This window comes from Carcharodon carcharias, chromosome 12 (assembly GCF_017639515.1).
Source record: "Carcharodon carcharias isolate sCarCar2 chromosome 12, sCarCar2.pri, whole genome shotgun sequence".
NCBI classification, from domain to species: domain Eukaryota; kingdom Metazoa; phylum Chordata; class Chondrichthyes; order Lamniformes; family Lamnidae; genus Carcharodon; species Carcharodon carcharias.
The window spans coordinates 91,061,021-91,083,486 of NC_054478.1; the positions used below are offsets into that span (position 1 = coordinate 91,061,021).

The window sequence follows — 22,466 nt, forward strand, 5'->3', positions numbered from 1 at the left end:
TGTCTTTTTGCATGCACGTGTGTGGCATTTTGATGCAGTGAAATTCATTTTCCAGTTATGGGACCATTCTTTCAGTGCATCCAAGGGCCCCAAGTTCAAATACGCCTTTAAACTTCCTTGAGTAGCTACAGTGTGATGTGTCATGTATGCATTGTTCCTGACCGTTGCCAGGGATTTGCTCATTATGGGAATGGGGAAGGTAGTTCTGCTGATTGCAGGGCTGGCGCTCTCCCATTGGCTGGAGCTTCCCCGGCCGCCACCACGTGGCGCTCAATGGCCCTCTTGTGTCACTGGCCCATTGTCTGCGTATCCTGGAAATGGGTCCGGTCCGGGCAGGGGGTGGAGTCTGGCGGCGGTTTCGAGTGCGTCGGGTAGATGAGTCCGGAGCAGCCGAGTTGTGGTTGAAACGCGATCCGAGGTGGAAGTAGACCGGCCGGTTGGTGAGTGAGTCTTCGCTGCTCCTTTCCTGTCCGTCTGTTTTATTTGTGCGCCTTTGATCACTGTCTGTCCGCTCTCTCCGGGCCCGCGGTGCGGGGGTTCGCCTCCTCTTACTGGCTGGGAGGGGGATTTGGTGGTCCTGATGAGAGCCGGTTCACCCGGAGCACAGTCCAGGACCGGGGAACAGCTCCGGGCCTTTCCTGAAACAAGACGAGAACGTGGGGAATAAACAGCGGCCAGCACCAGCATTTGAAGAGGGAAAAGTCGGTTGAAAGGGGTTAGGGGGAAACCTACCTGTGAAAACTATTTTGACGGCTGGAGGTAAAAAGGGGGCAACGGGAAGGTCCAGATAAGGAATGTTGATGGAGATTAATGTGCCCAATAGCCTGCCAACAGTTTGAGAAATGGTTGAATGTACAAAAGATTTTGTTTTCCCAGGTAGTGAAAAAGAAATAGAGCAACAAAGTTGGAGTTAAAATCTTAAGAAATGGATTGGAATAAAGTGGGAAAGTGAGGAGATGGTTCAGATTTGACATTGCTGAAGTTATTGTTCAGACCTGAAGCTGCAACAGTGCCTGAGAGGAAGATAACATACTGTTTCTGAACTCCCTCAACAAACTAATTTCAACTTCCTTCTCTGTAGCCAGATGTTGTTGCTAGACACTTGATCTGTTTACAAGCCATTAACTCATTAATTGCTGCTTTTTACAATAATACACCTGTCACTTGAAACTGAAAAAGAGGCTTGCTTTTCTTCCAATTTAATTTGGACACAGGCCCTGCACCTGAAAAATTAACCCTTGAGATGTTAGATATTTTTGAAATTTTTTAAAATGTTAGACTTTTCTGTATTTGCATTAAGAAAACTTGCCCCTCTGCATTGATACAAGTCCCTATGTTACAAGTAGATCATTCACTCATTTTGGTTTCAAGTGACAGATATACTCTACAGTAGCCAGTAACCTTTCTTAGCTGTTTAGCCTGTTATTAGTAAGAAGTCTTTTTGATAATATTTATAATGCTGTTGTGGACAGGACTGCACTGATTCCAAAACCACCTGGTTAGCTGCTCATTTATTCTTGAGAGATAACTGAAGTCAAACTGCTGTCAGCTGATGCGTGGTGAAATAAATGTGACATCTATAAGGCTACTGATTTGCAGTTGTCATGTAGAATAGGCATAGTCACAGAATATGACTCCCAAAACATTTATTTGCTATATTATTCTTAAAGAGTTAGCATCTCTTTTGTTTAGTGTATGTATATCCAGAATGCCATATTACTTACTACTGCACAACAGTCTGGTGCTGAGCAACAGTGTACCAGTCTGTAGCATATGGTGTGCCCTGTGAAATAAATTCAAAGAAAGCTTCAGCATTTTATGTCTATTATTTCAAACTTCTGGGAACCACAAGTCATAATATACTGGCATCAGGTGTCTGTGAGTAAAAAAAAATAAGAAAAATCAACCCGAATTAGTGTCACAGAGGAGAAAAGCGATTGAATTGTGCAAAAATGAAATGGCCACCACTACAGAAATGAATGCACAGCTCCAGCCCAGGATGAATTGGGAGGCGGTTGATGTCATGAAGCATTTGAGAAGTTTAAGCAAAAAATGTAAATTGACATTCAGTAGTTTCCTATAAGATACTGATGAAGAGGAAAGGGTGTGCTACATCCTTTTGTGGACAGGAGAGCAAGGATTAAATTTGTTTAATGACTGAGTGAGAATGACAGTGAAAACCCAGACAAAAGTTTTGAGAAATTCAGCATACATCTCTATCCAAAGTCAAGCTATCAGACCCACCGATATGAATTTAGAACTTGAAGCAGGAACCAGGTGAGCCTATTGACAATTTCTTAACAAGATTGGGAAATGTAAATACAAGGAAACAGATGAAAGGCTAATAGATCAGTTCATCTGAGGCTCTGCCCAACCTGACGTACAAAAAGCTGATAGGACAGGACGAACTCACAATATCGCAGGTTGTTGACAACGCCAGAGTGCACAAAGTCATGAGTAGACAGATGAAGACACTGACTACCCAAATGGCTAGCCTTCAGTTAAGTCAAGAGAAAGGCAAGAGGGCTGATACAGTGGAATAATAACAAACGAATGCACACCAGACAGAGAAATGTGTGTGAGATCTGTGGACGACCACATGAATTCACAGACAGAAGGAAATGTCTCCCATATGGACCAAATTGCAGAGCTTTTGAAAAGCCCATTCACTGGGAAAAGATATGCAGAACAAAAAACAATGGTAGAAGAGTTACCAGAGGCAGAGGAACAGGGTGAATGGAAAAGAAACCAAAACATCCATACCCTGGAAGATGGCGATGAGTTTGAGGACGTAATCAATATAGATACCATAACTGTATGAAATATCTGGATTCGACAATTCCCAGAGAAAAGAAATCCACACAACCATTCAGACCTGGAAGAGGATGAGAAATAAGCCCACAAACCTAAATCTGCAGCTTGATTTCAGAGCACAGACTCCTGCTCAGACTATATCAGAAAATCTTTTCTGAAAATTTGAAAGAAAATGTTCACTCAAGGAAAGATGCTTTGAACCCAAGCAAGGTAATGCTAACGACATACAGGGGACCTGAGATTCAACAGCTAGGAACAACCCAAAACATCTTTTCCTTTCTCTGTGTATCACTGATAACTACATGTTCTATGTCAGAGGTAGGTAGAAAAGCATGTTGTGAAGAGAACATAAGGAGGTTACAGACGGATATAGGCTGAGCGAATGGCCAAAAATCTGACAGATGGAGTATAGTGTAGGAAAATGTGGAGTTGTTCCACAAAGAATAAAAAAGCAGAGCATTACTTAAACATAGAACGGCTGCTGAATTTCGAGGTGTAGAGGGATCTAGGTGTTATGCATGAGTCACAAAATGTTAGAATTCAGGTACAGCAAGTAATTAAGGCTAATGGAATGCTACCCTTTATTATGAGAGGAATTGAACATTGGCATTGGTGAGACCACATCTCGAATACTGTGTGCAATTTTGGCCTCCTTATTTAGGGAAGGATGTAAATGTGTTGGAGGTGGTTGAGAGGAGGTTTACTAGATTAATACTTGGAATGAGTGGGTTGTCTTATGAGGAAGGTTTAGACAGACTGGGCTTGTTTCCATTGGAGTTTAGAAGAGTGAGGGGTGACTTGATTGAAGTATATAAGATCCTGAACAGTATTGACAAGATGAACATGGAAAAGATGGTACCTCTTGTGGATGAGTCCAGAACTAGGAGGTACTGCTTTTAACTTAGGGGTTATCCTTTTAGGACAGATTAGGAGAATTTTTTTCTGAGGTTTGTGTGACTTTGGAACTCTCTGCCTCTCGAAGGTGATGGAGGTGGGGCCATTGATTATTTTTAAGACAGAGGTGGATAGATTCTTGCTAGGCAAGGGAATCAAAGGTTATCAGAGGTATATGGGAATAAACAGATCAGCCATGATCTTAAACAAAAACAGAATTACCTGGAAAAACTCAGCAGGTCTGGCAGCATCGGCGGAGAAGAAAAGAGTTGACGTTTCGAGTGCTCATGACCCTTCGACAGAACTTGAGTTTGAGTCCAAGAAAGAGTTGAAATATAAGCTGGTTTAAGGTGTGTGTGTTTTTATCAGCCATGATCTTATTGAATGGTAGAGCAGGCTCGAGGGGTCAAGTGGCCTACTTCTGCTCCTATTTCGTATGTCATGGAAACAGATGGTCCTGCTTTTCTGGGGTTGAGCGGTTGTGAAGAGCTGCAACTTATCTCAGTAAACCATGAGGTGAAGGAAAGAGCACTGAGGGTTGAAGGTAGTACACCCATTGAAAAGTGCCCTCCGATCAGAAGCAAGAAAGATCTGGTCCAAATGTATCCAGAGTATTTTGATGAGATGGTTAGATGTTTTGAAGATTTTTGTGTTTCACATCACTATTGATTCAGCATTGAAACCAATGATTCATCCCACGTAAGGTACCAATGCAACTAAAAGAAAAGCTTGAAAGAGAGCACCAAGAGATGGAAGAAAAGAAAGTGATCGCCAGAATCACAGATTGGGTACATTCCATCATGCTGAGACAGCTATGAATTTGGCTGGATCTCAAAGTTCTTAATCAAACAACAAAGAGAAATCACTACCCTATACCAACCCTGGAAGATATCACACCAGTACTAGATGGGGCAAAAAGTTTCAGCAAGCATAATGCCAGAAATGGCTTCTGGAACTTAAATAAAAACAAAAAGCTTGATGAGGAATCTTCACTGTTGACAACATTCAACACACCCTTTGGATGGTACAAATTCCTGTGTCCATCTTTTGGCCTTAAAAGCGAGCCAGGATGTGTTCCAGCAGAAAGTAGATGAGACATCGAAGCTGTAAAAGAGCAGCCAGCATAGTTGATGATATCCAGATGTATGGTGTAGATGAAAACTATCATGACTACCACCTACACGAAGCCATTGAGAGAACCAGGAAAGCTGGGGCCAATTTAATCTGAGGCGGATGCATTGTGACAGTGACAGAATGCCAGTTCTTCAGAATGGTAATACACCTGAAGGAGGCAAGCCAAATCCTGAAAAAGTCGAAATTATCTCTAAGATGGAAGCTCAAAGAAACAAGAAAAAGCTGAGAAGTTTCCTTGGCTTGACCCAGTACTTGAGTTCTTTCATACCTCACGTGTGAGATCACAAATCTTCGAGAGCTGATAAGAGGGGATGTTGAGTACCAGTGCTCAGATTCACATGAAAGGAGTTTCGGCAAAATACGGAAGCAGTATGAAGGAGATAAGTCTGTCCCCTTACAATAGAAAGAAACCTGTCATGCTGCAAGTAGATGTTTCTACAACAAAAACTGAGAGCAGCCCTGGTACAAGATGGAAAACCGATAGCATTCACATCCAAAGCTCTAACTTCAGCTGAGACCAGATATATCAACATAAAAAGAGAGCTTTGGAAGTCGTGTGTGGATGTGAGAAATTCCATACATATCTTTATGGAGCAAGTTCATAGTGGAGTGTGATCATTGTCCACTGGAACAGATCTACAAGAAAAAATTGTGTAGAGCACCAGCAAGGCTGCAGAGGTTATCCTTCAGGCTTCAGAGTTTTGATTTCACACTGAAATATAAAACAGGAAGAGAGATGGTGCTGACAGATGCCTTATCTCAATTGTTGCCATAGAAGAAACATGAGGTAAAAGATCTAGGTGTAAAAATCCAGCACCGAGAGAATGTAATGCTTTCAGAACTCTCAATCAAATTACTGATGAGATCAGTAAAGGCAAAAGAGTTACAGCTGCTCTCTCAGTAAATGTTCCAGGACAGATACAGTAAATGCAACTGACAATACTGCCGGGTTGGTCTATCAGAGATGAGATCTCACTAGAAGATGGTGTTCTGTTAGCCAGCTACAGAATAATCATACCCAAAATGATGCAGAGATTAGAGAATCAGATTGGGTGTGTACAGGATAAGCATCTATGAAGGTATCGAAAGAATGATGTCAACATGCAGTGTAAGCCTGAAGTATAAGAATACACAACAGAAATAAGAAATGATAATTATTCAAGTACCACTCCAGACATGGCAAATTGTGGGAGCCGATTTTTATTTATTCACACACCATCAAGACTGGTATCTCAAAATAGCAGACTACTACTCAAAGTTCCCTTTTATCAGAAAGGTGAAAGATTTGAGCTACAACAACCATCTCAACAGTTCTATTTCATGAGCAAATTCCTGAAAGAATAATATGTGAACATGGAACCCAATTCACTTTCAGAGAATTGAAGGCATTTGCTGAGCAGTATGGGTTCAACATCATCATTATCTGTGGTAGGGGGGGGGTCATTGGTCTGAGGCCCATGAGGTCGGGGGTCGTTGGTCTGAGCTATGTGGGAGAGTTGGTCAGAGGTCCGGGGGTTGGGCATGGTTTGCCAGTTGGAGGTCCATGCTTTGGTTGGGGCTGGGGCCGGGGGGGGGGGTAGCGGGGAGAGAGATGTGGTGAGGCGGATCGGTGTATTGGTTGGCCTCGGGGGTTGGGAGGTGTTGGAGATTGGGGGAGACCATGGGGTTGGTCTGGGTCTCAGAAGTTAGACGAGGTTTTAACTCTTCTAACTTTTTCTAAATAATTGGTGTTATCCTGATGGAATCATCTGAAGTTAGTGATTTTAAACCATGTTTTTGGATGATGCGCAGTGGAGTTGCCCAGAGGAAGTGTGCACTTCTGGGCAATTGCCATGCAAACACTTACCTGGGAACTTCCTGGAGGCATTCCCCAGCACATCTTTGGGATACCCCCCAAATCCAACGCACAGGAGCTTGTACGTTACGGGCCGGTGTGTTTAATGTTAGAGTTTAACTGCAAATCAGGATTGTTTTTAGAATCGATCCTGCAATACAGACTCAGATCCTAGTAGAAACTGCATATTTTATAATATACGGTGGCTTCAACAGCTGGTAGAACAACTTAAAAGCTAGTGCCGTTTTTAAAGTTGATTTTCTGAAGTTCTGGATTGAACTTGAACCCCAAGATCATGGCAGGAGCACTACACAAGAGTCAACACTTCAGTTCCTCTCCAATGGTTGGGGAAGGTACTTGCAGATAACTGAAAGCCAAACTGCCTGGCAACCGGCCCCCCCCCCCCCCCCACCGCCCTGTAAATCATTCCTGCCTGAATGTTGTTGGGGATAGTACTGGATCTGCAGGCATCCAAAAAAAGGAATTCACTCCATATAATCACACAAAAGCAACACACAATGGGATATTGGAAACTTGAAATAAAAGTAAGAAGTACTAGAAAACACTGAACAGGTCATTTGTGCAGATGGAAACAGTTAACATTTCAGGGCGAACTGGAGGTGTTCCTCCATTTGCCACCAAAATCCAGCTGCCTTTGGCAGCAAGCCATTGATAAAAATGCAGCATGAGTTGCCAGTCAAGTTTGCATATACAATTTAATTTGACAACCTGGGTTGCATGTTTCACTAAAGCTTTATTAAAGTGTTGGCAGGAGACATTTTCAAAATGTAGTATGTGCACTTAATCCAAAAAAACACTGAGCTGGAATTTATCCTTCCAAATTTAGGCTTTATCTGGAGAAAGTATCTTTAAGAGTTTAAATGTTCACAAATAGTAGATTTTGTGGAACTTATTTGAGATAATGAATAGAGTATCTGAAAAGAAACAATTTTGCCCAATATTAAAACATAATGTTTAGTTATTTTTCTGATTCTTCTTATCATGTCCATGGACAGTCTGTACATAGCCCAGCCAGAACAGGACGCGTTTTTGCGCCTTGTTGTTGAATTCGGCAAGATCTGCAACAGTGCAGGGTTCCTCTAGCGATAGGCATTGCAGGAGATGTTGCATAGTTCCACATTCACAAGTTGTCCGGCTGGTTGTATATCCCCATTTGCTTAGTGACACCTTTGAACGACCTACACCAGTCCTAAGTTTGTTTAGGCACTTCCAGGTTGCCCAGTTGCAACTAGCTCCTGGGGGAAGGCTTTCATCTGGTAGAATTTCCATCGCTGGGGGTAGTTTGAGATTGGCGAGCCGGTCTTTCCACAAGGCGATGTGGGCTTCAGGTGGGGTTAATTGTAATGGAACAACACTGTTCATGAAGCTCTTCCTTGACCTTAGGCAGCTGGGTGTAGGTGTATGACCATGTAGACAGTACCTCTCATCTGATGTTTGACGGAGTCGCTCTTTCTTGCTGGCTACCGTTCTTCTTATGTTTTTCTGATTATTTGAACAGATGCTCAGTAAACTTAGTGACATCGCTGAATAGTATGGTCTCTGGTTGGCAGCTGCAAACATGGGCAGAATTTTATGCCATACGGGCGGGCATGCATCTGACCCAATCGGGCGTAAAATAGCATGAAAAGACATCGGGTGAGTGTCCCGATGTCATCCCGCGTGCCTGCAATCTTCAGATCGGTAGGTGCATGCGGGTGTCAGAGCTGCCCACCATCAATGAAAAGGCATTAAAAACCCAAGTGAACCTGATTTTACCTTGCCTGTGTGATTTTGCTCTCATCGCATAGGCAGGCTGGTAGCCCACATTTTGCAAAACCTCATCTAAGGGCAGGATAAAAAGGGTCAGCAGCATTTCCAGTGTGAGTAGTGAGATGTTTTGGAGATGTTTGCAGCTGGTTGTTTATTGGTACTTGTTAGCTTCATCTGTTTGGGGCTTTATTCTTTGCATTTCCAGGCTTAATTTTAGGACACCTTTGGTGCCTCCAAGGCCCCCAGAGGATTTTGACTGTGTGGACCTTTCCAGATTCCACATGCCAACATCTTTACACATTCAAAGGACATAAAGATGCAGTATCAGGCCTGTCCTTTCGGAAAGGCACACATCAGTTATCAAATATCAGTCTGCCTTCTGTAACCCTGGTAATGGGGATTGTGGCTCCGCTGGAGGCACCTCTTTCTGAGAAGGAAGAGAGGGCAGAGGGGAGGGGAGGCCAGGTATCCTAATGCAGCTTCCAGGGAAGTGTGCCGGTGCCTCTCATCCCACAGGTCAAGGGGCACAGGGCCAGCAGGTAGTCCAAGGCGGAAGGGTCTGCAGAAAACGCCACTATCCTGCTGCCATGGTTTGCAGGCGGCGATGCAGCTACCTCAATATGTCCAAGGTGCAATGTCGAAGGAGGCTCCACCCCTCCAGGGAGACTGTGACCTCCATTTGTCAGATGATTGGGCCTGAGATCACCTCCAACTGTCTGGGTGGAAACTGCTTGCCAGTGCCTCTGAAGGTCACAGTTTATGCCTCTGGCTCTTTTTCCAGGGGCAAGTGAGGGATCATTGTGGAGTGTCCCAATCAGCTATCCACAGTTGCGTCAAGCTGGTGACAGAAGCTATGTTCAGGCGGGTAATGACATTTATTCACTTCCATAGGCTAGCCAGGCTGAGCGAGCCAGAGGCTTTGCAGCAGTTACTGGGTTCCCCCACATCCAGGTTGCAATCAACTGCACACATGTGTCCATTAAGGTGCCAGCAGGTCAGCCCCGTGCATTCGTCAACAGAAGGGGATTCCACTCTATGAACGTCCACATAGTGTGTAACCACAGGGCACAGATTTTGCAAGTCTGCACACGGTACCCTGACATCTCCCATGACGCTTATATCCTCAGATACTCCCAGGTGTTGAGGCCATTCAATGTTCCAGCCTGACTGGATGGATGGCTGCTGGGTGACGAGGGCTATACTTTGAAAAGGTGGCTGATGCCTCTCCGCCACCCAAGAACAGAGGCAGAGCAGTGTTATTATAGAAGTCATGCCTCCGCAAGGGCAGTGATAGAGAGGACCATAGGTCTTCTGAAGATGCGCTTCTGATGCTTGGATCATTCAAGAGGAGCGCTACAATACTCCCCAGAGCAGGTGTCACTGATATTGTTTGCATGCTGCACTCTCCACAATCTGGCACTGGCAACAGGGGACCCACTGGAGTAAGAGGATCTTGACACAGCTCCACAGGCCACAGAGGATGAATCCAGTGGTGAGTCAGAAAAGGAGCGCAGTGAAGAGAATGCTGAGTGTGTGGAGGCAGACCTCTTTATCCTTTAGGGAGGCAGGGACACCAGACACGCTTTGATCCAACGCTTCTTCAGCTAGGCTGCCAAAGATCTGCTTCCACCTCATGCCAGGGCTGCCGCCTCCATCCTGGATGTCTGAAGTGACGCTTTCATTTGAACCCAAAGAACACTCAGTGCCTGTGCAATAAAGTTTAGAGCCACTCATGTCCAGCATTATGTACTGACACACTCTGCATCAAAAGAATAAAAAGATGAAGCATGCTTCGGCCATTACAGCAAAAACAAAATTTATCTCATTTTGACAATCTAAACAAATTTACATAACTTTCTCTGGTCTTCATTCCCAGACCAATAAACAAACAAAACATTGCAGAACAGAAGATCACCCATGACCAGCCCAACTTGTGCTCATGGTGCCTTAAACTTACATTTGTGAGTGCTATCTCTTTGTGCACCTGCCTCCCCCACCTCCCCTTTGCTGGCACTGGCATTGCTGACTCTGCTGTCTTGTGGGCCTTGATTCCCTTGGCAGTCGCCCTCTGGCCAGTGGAGCCTGTGCTGACCTCACCTGGGAAGGAGCGGCAGTGCCACGGCTTCATCAGATGCCACGGTCACTGGCAGAGGAGCTGCTGCCGTCATCCAGTGTGTACTGAGAGGAGCCCGCAGAGACGACAAGCATGTGTGCCAACATGAAGTCACTCTGGAACTCCCTGCTCACCATTCATAGACGGGCACCTAGCTGGGATACTGGGTGCCTCATCCATCTCCCACACTCTCACTGACCACCTGAGCTCAGTGCCTGTGTGAGGGCTTGCAGGTCCGAGTGGAACCCCTGATTCTATTTCTGGAGCTGTGTCTCCATGAGAGTCGCCACTCTCTTAATGGAGGAGGCAGTGCGCTCAGCCACAAGGGTCAACGCAGTGCTGATGCTCTGCATGGACTCGACCATTGCATGCATACCCTCATGGATCTCTGCCAGATCCTCCCTCACATCCCACTGGACATCCAGCATCTGTCGCCTAATGGATGACTCCAGAGCCTCATCATCTGCCTTCAACTTGGCATCATCTTGGCCTCCAGCAGCCCTCCTACTACCATTGCCTTGGGCGCTCTCTGCCTCTGCCTGCTCCTCAAGTGAGTGTGAAGTGCCCGCACAGCTGTAGTCCGACATTCTAGCCGAAGATCTAATGCCTACCAAGGTGCTGGTGTCCACTTCAGAGAGCGGGTGTGACACAGGTGCATGTGAAGCCTGGCGGTCCTCTGGCATCAGGAATGGCTCTTTGGGGTCCTGTGATTGAGTGCGTGCTGGTGAATCTGAGGAAGAACAACAATGTGCCATTTAGTTTAAATCATCACACAGTCACTTCACATGCCAGGCACCCTGGTGAGACAATGACCTGCATCATGGTGCCATCGTCTTTCAAAGATCAATGGGGACTCTAGGTTTGAGGCCCCGTCATTGATAAGACTACACAAGAATGTTTGCAACTCCTGAAACTCTAACCTCCTGTGCACTGCATGCTTACCTTCATCTGACACCCCAGCAGCTCCATGACCGAGGTGCGTGGCATCCCTCCAGCTCCAAGGTGTCGTGCTTGAATCTGGTTCGGATTAAGAGGTTTGGGGGGCCTCCACCTGTCCACAACATTTCAGTGTCGTTATGGGTCATCTTCTCTTGAAAGAACAGAGGAGCATGGATTAGTCCACTCTCTAACTGCTGCGCCATTGCAGCCTGGCCAGCCCTACCTGAGAAGCACCTGGCAGGGCTCATCCAAGTCGTGGCCCTTGAGCCGCAAGGCACTCAGTCCAAGCAGCCGGGGCTCACCCCCTTGGCCAGTTCCAGCGTCATTGACCGTTGGCACTCAGAATCTAACACTCCTGGGCTCCAGCGGCTGACATGCTCCCGCCCGGCCCTTCCCAACCATTGGGAAGACACGTTTCATGCTGGTTGGGCCTTAATTGGCCAGCCAGCATGAAATCGCGGTCGAGGGCTGATCGCAGGCGGCGGCCCGTTTTCAGACCTGTCGCGCGCCCTCCAAATTCAGGCCCATGTCTTCACAAATTTCCTTAGGTCTGTGATTAAGGTTAATCTGCAGATTTTGTTTAATATCCCTTTTTATACAGTCCTTAATAAGTTTAAGCAATACTATGTATGTTTTTCCTGTTATGTATTCTCCTAGTTGTCGATATCAGCAGATAAGCTGACAGGTGGTTGGACTGAGTTTCAAAATACCTGTTTGCTGAGTAAACTAACTTCAGCAATGTCCATGACACACCCAACCAAACTGGTGTAGGCCCTGAGAGTGCAGTTTGGCAGGTTTGTTCTGAGCTATAATGGATAGAAAGTGAGAATTTCATGCTATTTAAGAGGTAATTCCATTGTTTCTAAAGTAAAAATGCTTGACTAGTTGACAACAGCTTTGACCATGCAATGGTGCTCCTGCATAGCTTCAAGCTTCAATCCAGGTCTTAAGCATTTCATCTTGTCTAACAGTTCACTGTATTGCTGAGAGCGTGCCATAGAGTCAGAGGTTTCATCTTTAGGACAAAAGATTAAATCAAAGCCCCATATGTTTACTTAACTGACGTAAAAGACCTTGTGACACTATTTGAAAAGAGTAAGAGGGAGTTATCCAGTGTCCTAGTCAACCCTTATTCCTCAGTCAACAGCACCAAAATAGACCATTTGGTCATTTATCTAATTGCAGTTCGTGGGTCTTGCTGTGTTTACCTGCAAACAACAATGACTGGATTTCAAAACTTCAGTTGTCTTAAGTGCTTTGGGATGCCCTGATGATCAGAGAGGCACTACATAGATGTATGTTATCTTTATTTTTAAAAGATAAAATAAAAAACACACAAATAAGAAATTGTCTTATAAATAGTCAAGCTGGCATTGAGCTTCACTGGAACACTGCAGCAAGCTGAGGACAGAAATGTGAGCATGAGAGCAAGGTGGTGAATTAGAACGATAAGCATCCGGAAGGTCGGGTCATGCTTGCTGATTGAGCAGAGGTGTTCTGCAAAGTGGTCACCCAATCTGGGTTTAGTCTCCCCACATAGAGGAGATCACATTGTGAACAGGCAATACAGTATACTAAACTGAAAGAAGTACAAGTAAATTGCTGCTTCACCCAAAAGGAGTGTTTGGTGCCTTGGATGCTGAGGAGAGAAGAGATTAAAAGGGTAGGTATATACCTCCTGCGAGTGCATGGGAAGGAGACGAAGTATTAAGGTTGATTGAGGAGTGGACCAAGGCGTTGCGGTGGGTCCCTTTAGATTGCTCGACTGGGGAAGGGAGAGGAAGATGTGTTTGGTGGTGGCATCAGGCTGAAGATAGCCAAAATGGAGGACAATGATCCTTTGAATATGGAGGCTAGTGGGATGGAAAGTAAGGAATGGGTGCTAATACTGGTTAAGATAACAGCCTGAATACTAAGGGAGGAGTAAGGAATAAATCAGACCAGCTATTTCCTGAATGCAAAATTAATCCTTGGGATTATGTCCCACCTTCCATCATTTTGCAGAGGCAGATGGGGAATGTCTTAAAACACCTGTTCTGAGGTTTCAGTTTCAGTTTCATGTTTGAGTTCCAAACCTTTATGAACAGATAAGACAACTCATAGCCACCTTATTGCATAAGATCTAAGAGCTTTGCTTCTGTGTTTTTATTTTTTCTGCATAAAATGGGGGTGATTTTAGTGAATACTGAAGTTTTTTTATCTGCAGGTTGTTATTTGGAAGATAACATGAAAACCTGGAGCAGAAAATTGACTCAAGAATAAGGATACTTGTAAATGAGGATCAAGAACCATGCTGGCAATTTAACTGTATGCACACAGTGCTATAATTATACAACGGACACACTCAAAGTTGATTGAAATTCTGTTCTACAAATGGAGCATTTTTATCTTGATTTTCCCGCTTCTTGCAAGCGTAAACAGTCCTCAAACAAAATAGTTTTATGTCTTTTTATTATAATGTGTGTATCAGTTCTAGTTTGCACTGATGAAGATTACTATAAATTACTTGGATTGCCAAAAAGTGCAACTAATCGACAGATAAGGCAAGCCTTTAAGAAACTTGCACTCACAATGCATCCTGATAAAAATCCGGTAAGTGAAATAACTTTGGATTCATGTTTTCAAATGTAGCGTTTCAGGTATACTGTACTTGTTAAAACTTGCAATAAAGAAAAACTTGCAGTGCCCTTTCTGCACAAAATCAAACAGCAGTCTGATGCAGGATATGAAGCTCCCCCAAAAAATCTGTCTCTCTGTAGTGGATTCTAGATTTTAATGTCCTTTGGTAAATTTGGAGTTCAGCTATTTAATGAAATTAGTCTAGTCATTTTTGGGATGTCATGTGTCATCAGTGGCTCTCTAGCTTGCTTAGCTTGGTACTCGTTACAAGCACCACACTGGCTGATGTGATGTGGTCCTTAATTTCATTGCTCTTGTTTGGCCAGTAGAGCACTTCCCTGGTCTTGAATGCTTGTTGTCAGCATATTTGCAGAAATTGGAGGATGATGGCTTATTTGCCTGAGGCCAATTTCATTTTTTATGCATTTTGAATTTGGATGGTGTGATTTAATTACATTTTTAAATGAAAAAAGTAATATCTACCTCCTTGATTCAAAATTGGATTTTCAAATGAGGTTTGTGCAATAAAGAGGTAGGGTATATGTGCAATTTGTCTGATTATTTGCTTGGCAAGGAAGATACAATACTTTTGTTGCAATACCTGCACAAAACACATGCAAGAGCCCTAAATGTTGCTATGCTTTTGTGAATAAGTAACAGTTTTGAATTGTATTACACAATTGTTCTACATCTTCATGCATATCTCAAATCACTTGCTCATTTCTGTGTTAAATGTATTCATTGTTGAATACCATGAAAATCAACAGCCAATGATGAATGGAAACTTTGCCATACTTAAAGCTGGTGCTCCACTAAAATGGCTTTGATTTGAAAAATTATTTATCAGCACATGCATCAGATGACAATATTGTATTGTTGATGAGAATTGTGGATTAGTTTTTTGTATGAATATTTATTTGCATTAGCAATTTAACATTCCTTGATGTTTTCAGATTTAACTGAACATGTTTCCCTTGGAGATAAGTAGCTTTACCACACCATAAAATAGTGGAATTTTCATAGGATTCTCAAATGAATTACTCTGTGCAATTATTTTTTGGCAGCTGTTTAAAAAGATAGATATGTTATATAACTCAAGGATGTATATTGCTATTTGTTTGGGATTGAAATGCAATCATGTACTAAAGCTCCTAGATGGCTTGATGTTGTCTTGGGCATAAGAGATCCTGCAGTGAGAACAAGTTTACTGAGAGAGGAGAAACTTACTCTCAAGAAAGTGATAGACGTGTGCAGAAGCACAGAGGCTGTAAAACATCAGCTCAAGCATGTGTATGGCAGAACAGATCAGGCTTTGCGATATGCTGATAGAAATTCCAGGCCAAAAGATCAGAATGATCACGGGCAAAGTAACAGTGGACTCCGACAAAGCATTTTCCTGAAACCGCTACTATATGCTCCAAAGCGTCTATAAAGAATGTTACTTCACTTACAGCGATATTATCTGAGCATGATATACCAGCATGGGAAACGGATGTACATTACTAACATGCTGTCAAGAGCAGCAGTCCCTGTAAAGAAAGTTGAGGATGCTGCAACAGAATGTGAAATCTCCCAGATTCAACGTGAGGCAGCCCTCAACATGTTCTGGGCTATTGACTATGTTCTGGACATTAACTATGCAGAGACATTGAACCTGACAGACAAGCGCCTTGCTCAAATCAAGAAAGCTACCCAACAAGGTACAACTCTCCAAGAGCTACAAGAAGTAGTGATGTAAGGGTGACCTGAGAGCATCAAGGACACACCTATAGTCACAAGAGTGTATTGGATGTAAAGAAATGAATTGACAGCCCAAGATGGCATTTGGTACAAAAGAAATAGTCATTATCCCTAAGGAGATGAGAAGAAATGCAAGCTATCAAAGAATTTAGTCGAGTCTAAGGAAGACCAGGGAAGTGCTCTACTGACCAAACATGAGCAATGAAATTAAGGACCACATCAGCCAGTGTGGTGCTTGTAACGAGTACCAAGCTAAGCAAGCTAGAGAGCCACTGATGACACATGACATCCCAGACAGACCATGGATGAAGCTACCAGGAACTGATTATCTTATCACCATAGACTACTTCTCTGACTACTGGGGGTTAGACCAGCTAACTTCAGTGACTACTGGTGAGATTGTAAAACGTCTGAAAGCACACTTCAGTTGGTACGGCATTCCAGACATTGTGATGAGCGACAATTGCCCTCCGTTCATGAGTGAAGAATTCAACCACTTCATGAAGGATTGAGAAATTTAACACTATACATCAACTCTACATTATGCCCAGTCAAAGGGAAAGGCTGAGGGGACAGTGAAAATCACCAAAGGAATCATCAAGAAATCAATCAAACCTAGCACAGACATATACAAAGGAAGCCTTGACTAAAGACGTGGAAAGTAGTCTAGTCCAAAGGTAAATGTCATGCTGCGCCCAAACTATTCTTCCAACAGCAAAAAAAGCTACTGAAGCCAGAAGTGAGTGGAAAATTCAAGATGGGATGGCAGAAAGCCAAATTTCACTTTGACAAAACTGCCAAACCAGAGCTAAGTATTGGAGAGCCAGTCAGGGTACAAACTTTCAATGCTTTCTACAGGAATCAGCCCAGGGGGGTTCCTGGGACATGTGTAGAGCAGTTGTCACCTCAAGCATATATGGTGGACATGAATAATCAATATACCAGTGCAACTGCAGGCATATATGAACAATGTTCGTTCACTGCAGGTGGCCAGTCAGGAAGATGTGCAGCTGGTGTGACCCCAGAGTACAAAATGACCACCACTCCCAGTAATCTACAGGTCCCCAACTATGGAAGGAGAATGACAACAACAGCTACCAAGGCAACAACAAGTGCCACGGGAATGACACTCCTCGGAGAGAGAACGTCACCCAGACGAACAGCCAATGACAACATGCACACGTACCATGAAGAGATCTGCACGATTTAACAACTATATATGCAATGCATGTGCAGAGACTGATGGGAATAGTGAACAGTTTGTTAATGCAGGAGAACAGTGGGTGTATAGTGGGTAACGGGTTACTCAGTTACACATGATAGTACACATTTTTTTTGTTCATTATGAAAAGGGGGATGTTTGGGATTGAAATGCAATCATGTACTAAAGGTCCTACCTAGCTTACCACAATCATGTGACCTCTGTCATGAGACACAGGCTAGAGGCAGCCATGTTATATTCAGTTCTAATAAAGGCATTGTACTAGAAGTAATGTACCCTTTTGAGGTCATAACACCATTCCGAGGATTAAATACTTACTGCAGGTATGAAAAAGAACTTTTTTTTTCCCCCAAAACAACATGAGTAAAGACTGGGGAGTTTGTTCTGCTTTTACAGACATCCAGACAAGCATTCTTGATGTTGGGGCAAGATTGGTTGCCCTAAACATGAGTGCGATTCATGTTTGACTATCGGGTCCACCATTTTGTGGTTTGCACAAATAATGGTAATAAACACTACTAAACCTAACAAAATGGTGAGATGACATCCCATTTTTCTTCAGAATTATGGATTGTGTATTAGTCATCTCTCAATATTTTCATAAGAAATAGGAGCAGAAGTAGACCATATGACCCTTTGAGCCTGCTCCACCATCCAGTACAATCATGGCTGGTCATCTGCTTCAACTCCATTTTCCTGTCTGTTCCCCATATCCCTTGATTCCCTGGGGAACTAAAAATCTGTGTCCATCTCAGTCTTAAATATATTCAATGATGGAGCATCCACAACTCTCTGGGGTAGAGAATACCAAAGACTCTCAACCCTCTGAAGAAATTTCTCCTCATCTCAGTCCTAACTGATTGGCCGCTTTATTCTTAAACTGTGCCCCTGATTTCTAGACACCCCAACCAGGGAAACAATGTCTCAGTTTTGAACTTGTCAAGCCCCTTCAGAATTTTCAATGCGATCACCTCTCATTCTTCTAAACTCTAGAGAGAAAGGTCCAATTTACTCAGCATCTCATCATAGGACAGCCTTCTTATCCCAGGAATCGATCTATGTGAAGCTTTCCTGTACCATCTCCAATGCAAGTGTACGCTTTCTTAGATATTGAAACCAAAATTGTGCACAGTACTCCAGGTGTGATCTCAACAAAGCCATGTACAATTGTAGCAAGACTCCCTTATCCTTATACTCCAATATCCTGCATTACCCTGCAATAAAGGTCAACAGATATTTTCCTTCCTAATTACTTGTTGTACCTGCATGCAAACTCTGTTTCTTGTACAAATGTACCCAAATTCCCCATAACATCAACAGTTGCAAGTTTCAATCATTTTAAGAAATATTGTGCTGACCTGTTCTTACTACCAAAGCTAATAACCTCAAAATTCCCCACACTATAATCCATGTGCCAACTTATTTCCTACTCACTTGACCTGCTTATATCTCCTTGAAGCCTCTTCATAAAATCATAAGAAATAGGAGCATGAGTAGGCCATTCAGCCCATCGTGCTTGCTCCGCCATCCTATAAGATCATGGCTGATCTGACTGTGGCCTTTTATCCCACTTTCCTGCCTGCCCCATAATCCTTGATCCCCTTGTAGATCAAAAATCTGTCTAACTCAGCCTTGAGTATCTTTTTTTAATATATTCCTTGACAAGATATGGTGTTGCTGGCTAGGCCAGCATTTATTGCCCACCCCTAATTGCCCTTGAAGGTGGTGGTGAGCCACCTTCTTGAATCGCTGCAGTCCATGTGGTGTAGGTACATCTGCAGGACTGTTAGGAAGGGAGTTCCAGGATATTGACCAGCAATAGTGAAGGAACAGTGATATAGTTCCAAGTCAGGGGATGGTGTATCAGGATGGCATGTGGCTTTGAGTGGAACTTGCAGGTTGTGGTGTTCCCATGCACCTACTCCCCTTGTCCTTCTACGTGGTAGAGGTCTCCGATTTGGAAGGTGCTGTCAATGACCGAGCCTCCATTGTTCTCTATGGAAGAGAATTTCAAAGACTAATGACCCTCCTGAGAGAAGAACTACTTCCTCATCTAAGTCTTAAATGGAAAACTCATTTTTAAACAATGCTGCCATGTTCTAGATTTCCCCTACAAGGGGAAACAGTCTCTCAGCATCTACCTTGTCTGACCTCCTCATTATCTTACTATAGGATCACCTCTCATTCTTCTTAAGTTCAATGAGTCCAGGTCAAACCTGCTCAATCTTTCCTTATAAGGCAACCCCTTCACCCCAGGAATCAGCCTAGTGGACCTTCTCTGAACTGAACCTAATGCAAGTATATCCTACCTTAACTAAGAAGACCAAACTGTGCACAGTACTCCAGGTGTGGTCTTACTGGTGCCCTGTACAGTTGTAGCAAGACTTCCCTACTTTTATACTCAATCCTCCTTGCAATAAAGGCCAAGATTCCATTTGCCTTTCTAATTATTTGCTGTAAGTTCGCGGATGACACGAAAATTGGTGGGGTGGTAAATAGTGAGGAGGATAGCCTTAGATTACAGGAGGATATAGACAGGCTGTCCAGATGGGCTGATCAGTGGCAAATGGAATTTAATCCACATAAGTGTGAGATGATGCACTTGGGCAGGACAAACAAAGCACGGGAATACACGGTGAATGGCAGGACCCTGGGAAGTACCCAGGATCAGAGGGACCTTGGTGTGTATGTCCACCGGTCTCTTAAGGTAGCGGGACAGGTAGATAAGGTGGTTAAGAAGGCATATGGGATACATGCCTTTATTAGCTGAGGCATAGGATATAAGAGTAAGGAGGTTATGCTGGAACTGTATAAAACGCTGGTTAGGCCACAGCTAGAGTATTGCATACAGTTCTGGAATCTGCATTATAGGAAGGATGTGATTGCAGTAGAGAGAGTGTAGAGCAGATTTACCAGGATGTTGCCTGGGCTGGAGAGTTTTAGTTATGAGGAGAAATTGGATAGACTGGGGTTATTTTCCCTGGAGCAGAGGAGATTGAGGGGGCACATGATTGAGGTGTATAAAATTATGAGGGGCATAGATAGGTAGACAGGAAGGAACTTTTCCCCTTGATGGAGGGATCAATAACCAGGGGACATAGATCTAAGGTAAGGGGCAGGAGGCTTAGAGAGGATGTGAGGAAGAATTTTTTCACCCAGAGGGTGGTGGGAATCTGGAACTCAGTGCCTGAAAGGGTGGTAGAGGCAGAAACCCTCATAACATTTAAGAAGTATTTGTATGTGCGCTTGCGATGTCATAGCATACAAGGCTATGGGCCTAGTGCTGGAAAATGGGATTAGAATAGTTAGGTACTTGTTTGACCGGCGCAGATGCGATGGGCCGAAGGTCCTTTTTCTGTGCTGTAGACCTCTGACTCATGATTAACTGTGCTTATATCATTTGCACTGAGCACGTTTAACATAGTTAAACATCCATAGATGTTTAACAAAGGTAAAAATGGAAGCTACAAAATTTTAAAAAAGCAGAGTTGGCCAAAGGCTCAGTCAAACAAGATTTTGAGATGGCTTTTTGAAGATAGGGAGAGGTAATGGAAGTGACAAGTTTAGGAAAGAATTTGAAGCTGAGGGCAAAGACTGTTAACAGTTGTTAATTTATTCCAAGGTGTTACCCACCCACTAACCCAAATGAGCAGTTAACTTAAATTAATTTTCAAAATTTGCATATGATCTTGTACTTGCCTAAGGGGACTCTTCCGTGCATGTGGTTATCTTGGTGGAATTGCTTTTTAGTTTATAACTGATCTTGTGAATAGTCTATACTATGTACAAACTCAGAATCGAATCTGTAATCTTGGTTGTGTAGGCAAACCCCATGTTTACTGGTTTGCTCTGTCTGTGCACCTGCATTTTGCCAGAACACATAACCCCTTGTTGTACTAAATTTCCCACTCAAATGAGCATTCTTGCAGTGATGGAATTTAAGATGTAGTTACAAGTCAGTTATGGGGAATGTTTTACAATTTGAGCATTGTAGTAGTAAACCTAGTAGTATGTGATTACTCCTTGTGTTAGAAGCTCACAAAGCAGATTTTGCAAGAGTTTACTAAGTCTAAAATACATTATTATTTGGCACTGTTGGCACAGGTTGCCAGAAAGTATGCCAACTGTGGGAGCAGAATGTTAAGTACAGTGGCAAATTTAAAGCACAGCTAATGTACCTTAAATGAATTGATATAATTTCAGCAGTGGAAATTCACAGCAGGAAAAATTATATGGAGTGCATAGAATTAGGTGGTTTATGCAATGAAGGGACCAGAGAGGTGATACTGAGGGAAGTGCAACAAAAGGTTATTGCCATCATTGAACTGGAGGAGCACCCTTCAGAGAGGTCTGCTATTTGGGAATTGGTGGTATTGCAGGTGAACACTTGCACGTGCAAGGGCACTATCAGCATAGATTGGAACACATGGAGCAAGTTTGCTCAGTTTGGTGTAGGTCGTGTATACCTGCTTATGATGTAATGTTGTGGAATGGCTGCGGCATACACTTTCTCCTTAACAGCAGAATCTCACCTTTGGAGATATGATGGTCATTTGACAACCATTTAGCTTTCTGATACCTCAGCAAAAAAGCCCATTGTCAACAACAATTTGCACAATGATAGTAACACACTCCTTAAATAAATGTGGCCTGCCAATAAATGTTCAAGACTGAAAGTGCCTGAAAGTGAGAAAGATCAGGGGCTGAATTTTCCTTCCAGGGGTGGGAAACAGAAGTTGGGACTACTTCCGGGTGCTAAACCCAGCCCGGGGGAAAAACGTTCACCAATGGTAAATTTTAAAGTGGGCACCCTTATAATCGGGTCTTTAACATAGTAAAACATCCTAATGTGTCTCATGGGATTGTTATCAAACAAAATTTAACTGCCAGTCACACACAGATATTGAAACAGTGACCAAAAGACTGGAGCAGGAGGGGTGGCGTGGTTTAGGTCTGACTGGGCTACCTACTGGCATCTCTTTCTTTTTTTTGTAACTCTTTCGAGTACAAACCCGTTTCCATCTGTTTCAGATGAAGTTACATTGTTTCATAGTTTGCCATTGTGAGATTTGAACTCTCAATCTTGGGGTTACAAACCCAGTACTATAACCACTTGGCTATTTAGGCAAGCCTACCTACTGGCATGCAGCAGGTATCCAATCAGGCTCAATAGGAGCCTAATTGAAGCCAATTAAAGGAGGCCGACTGGAATTGGGTTTTCTGCACTCATCTATTTGAAACGTGTTCAGTAATATTTATGCCAGACTAGTGTTAAACAAAATGGTTGTCTTGAGTTGTCTGATTTACCATCCTCACTGCAGCTCTAGAGTTGTTGGTAGCTCTTGAACCTCGGGTTCATTGCCCTCTTGAGGAAATGCTGGAGCAAA

The 22,466-nt window shown here is 43.4% G+C and overlaps 1 protein-coding gene across 3 annotated transcripts in view; it reads left to right on the forward strand.

Annotated features, from left to right (window-relative positions):
* The first annotated feature begins 239 nt into the window (after nucleotides 1-239).
* The window catches only part of dnajc10 (DnaJ (Hsp40) homolog, subfamily C, member 10), a 76,442-nt gene continuing 54,215 nt past the window's right edge, over nucleotides 240-22,466 (forward strand). For 2 of the 3 annotated variants that reach the window (XM_041201368.1, XM_041201370.1), the window contains exons 1-2: nucleotides 240-440; nucleotides 13,705-14,090. In XM_041201368.1, coding sequence (XP_041057302.1) covers nucleotides 13,872-14,090 — 219 coding nt within the window. In that variant the 5' untranslated portion in view covers nucleotides 240-440; nucleotides 13,705-13,871. Of the gene's footprint in view, nucleotides 441-13,689; nucleotides 14,091-22,466 lie in introns of all 3 variants that reach the window. The other variant, XM_041201369.1, reaches the window with a different exon arrangement.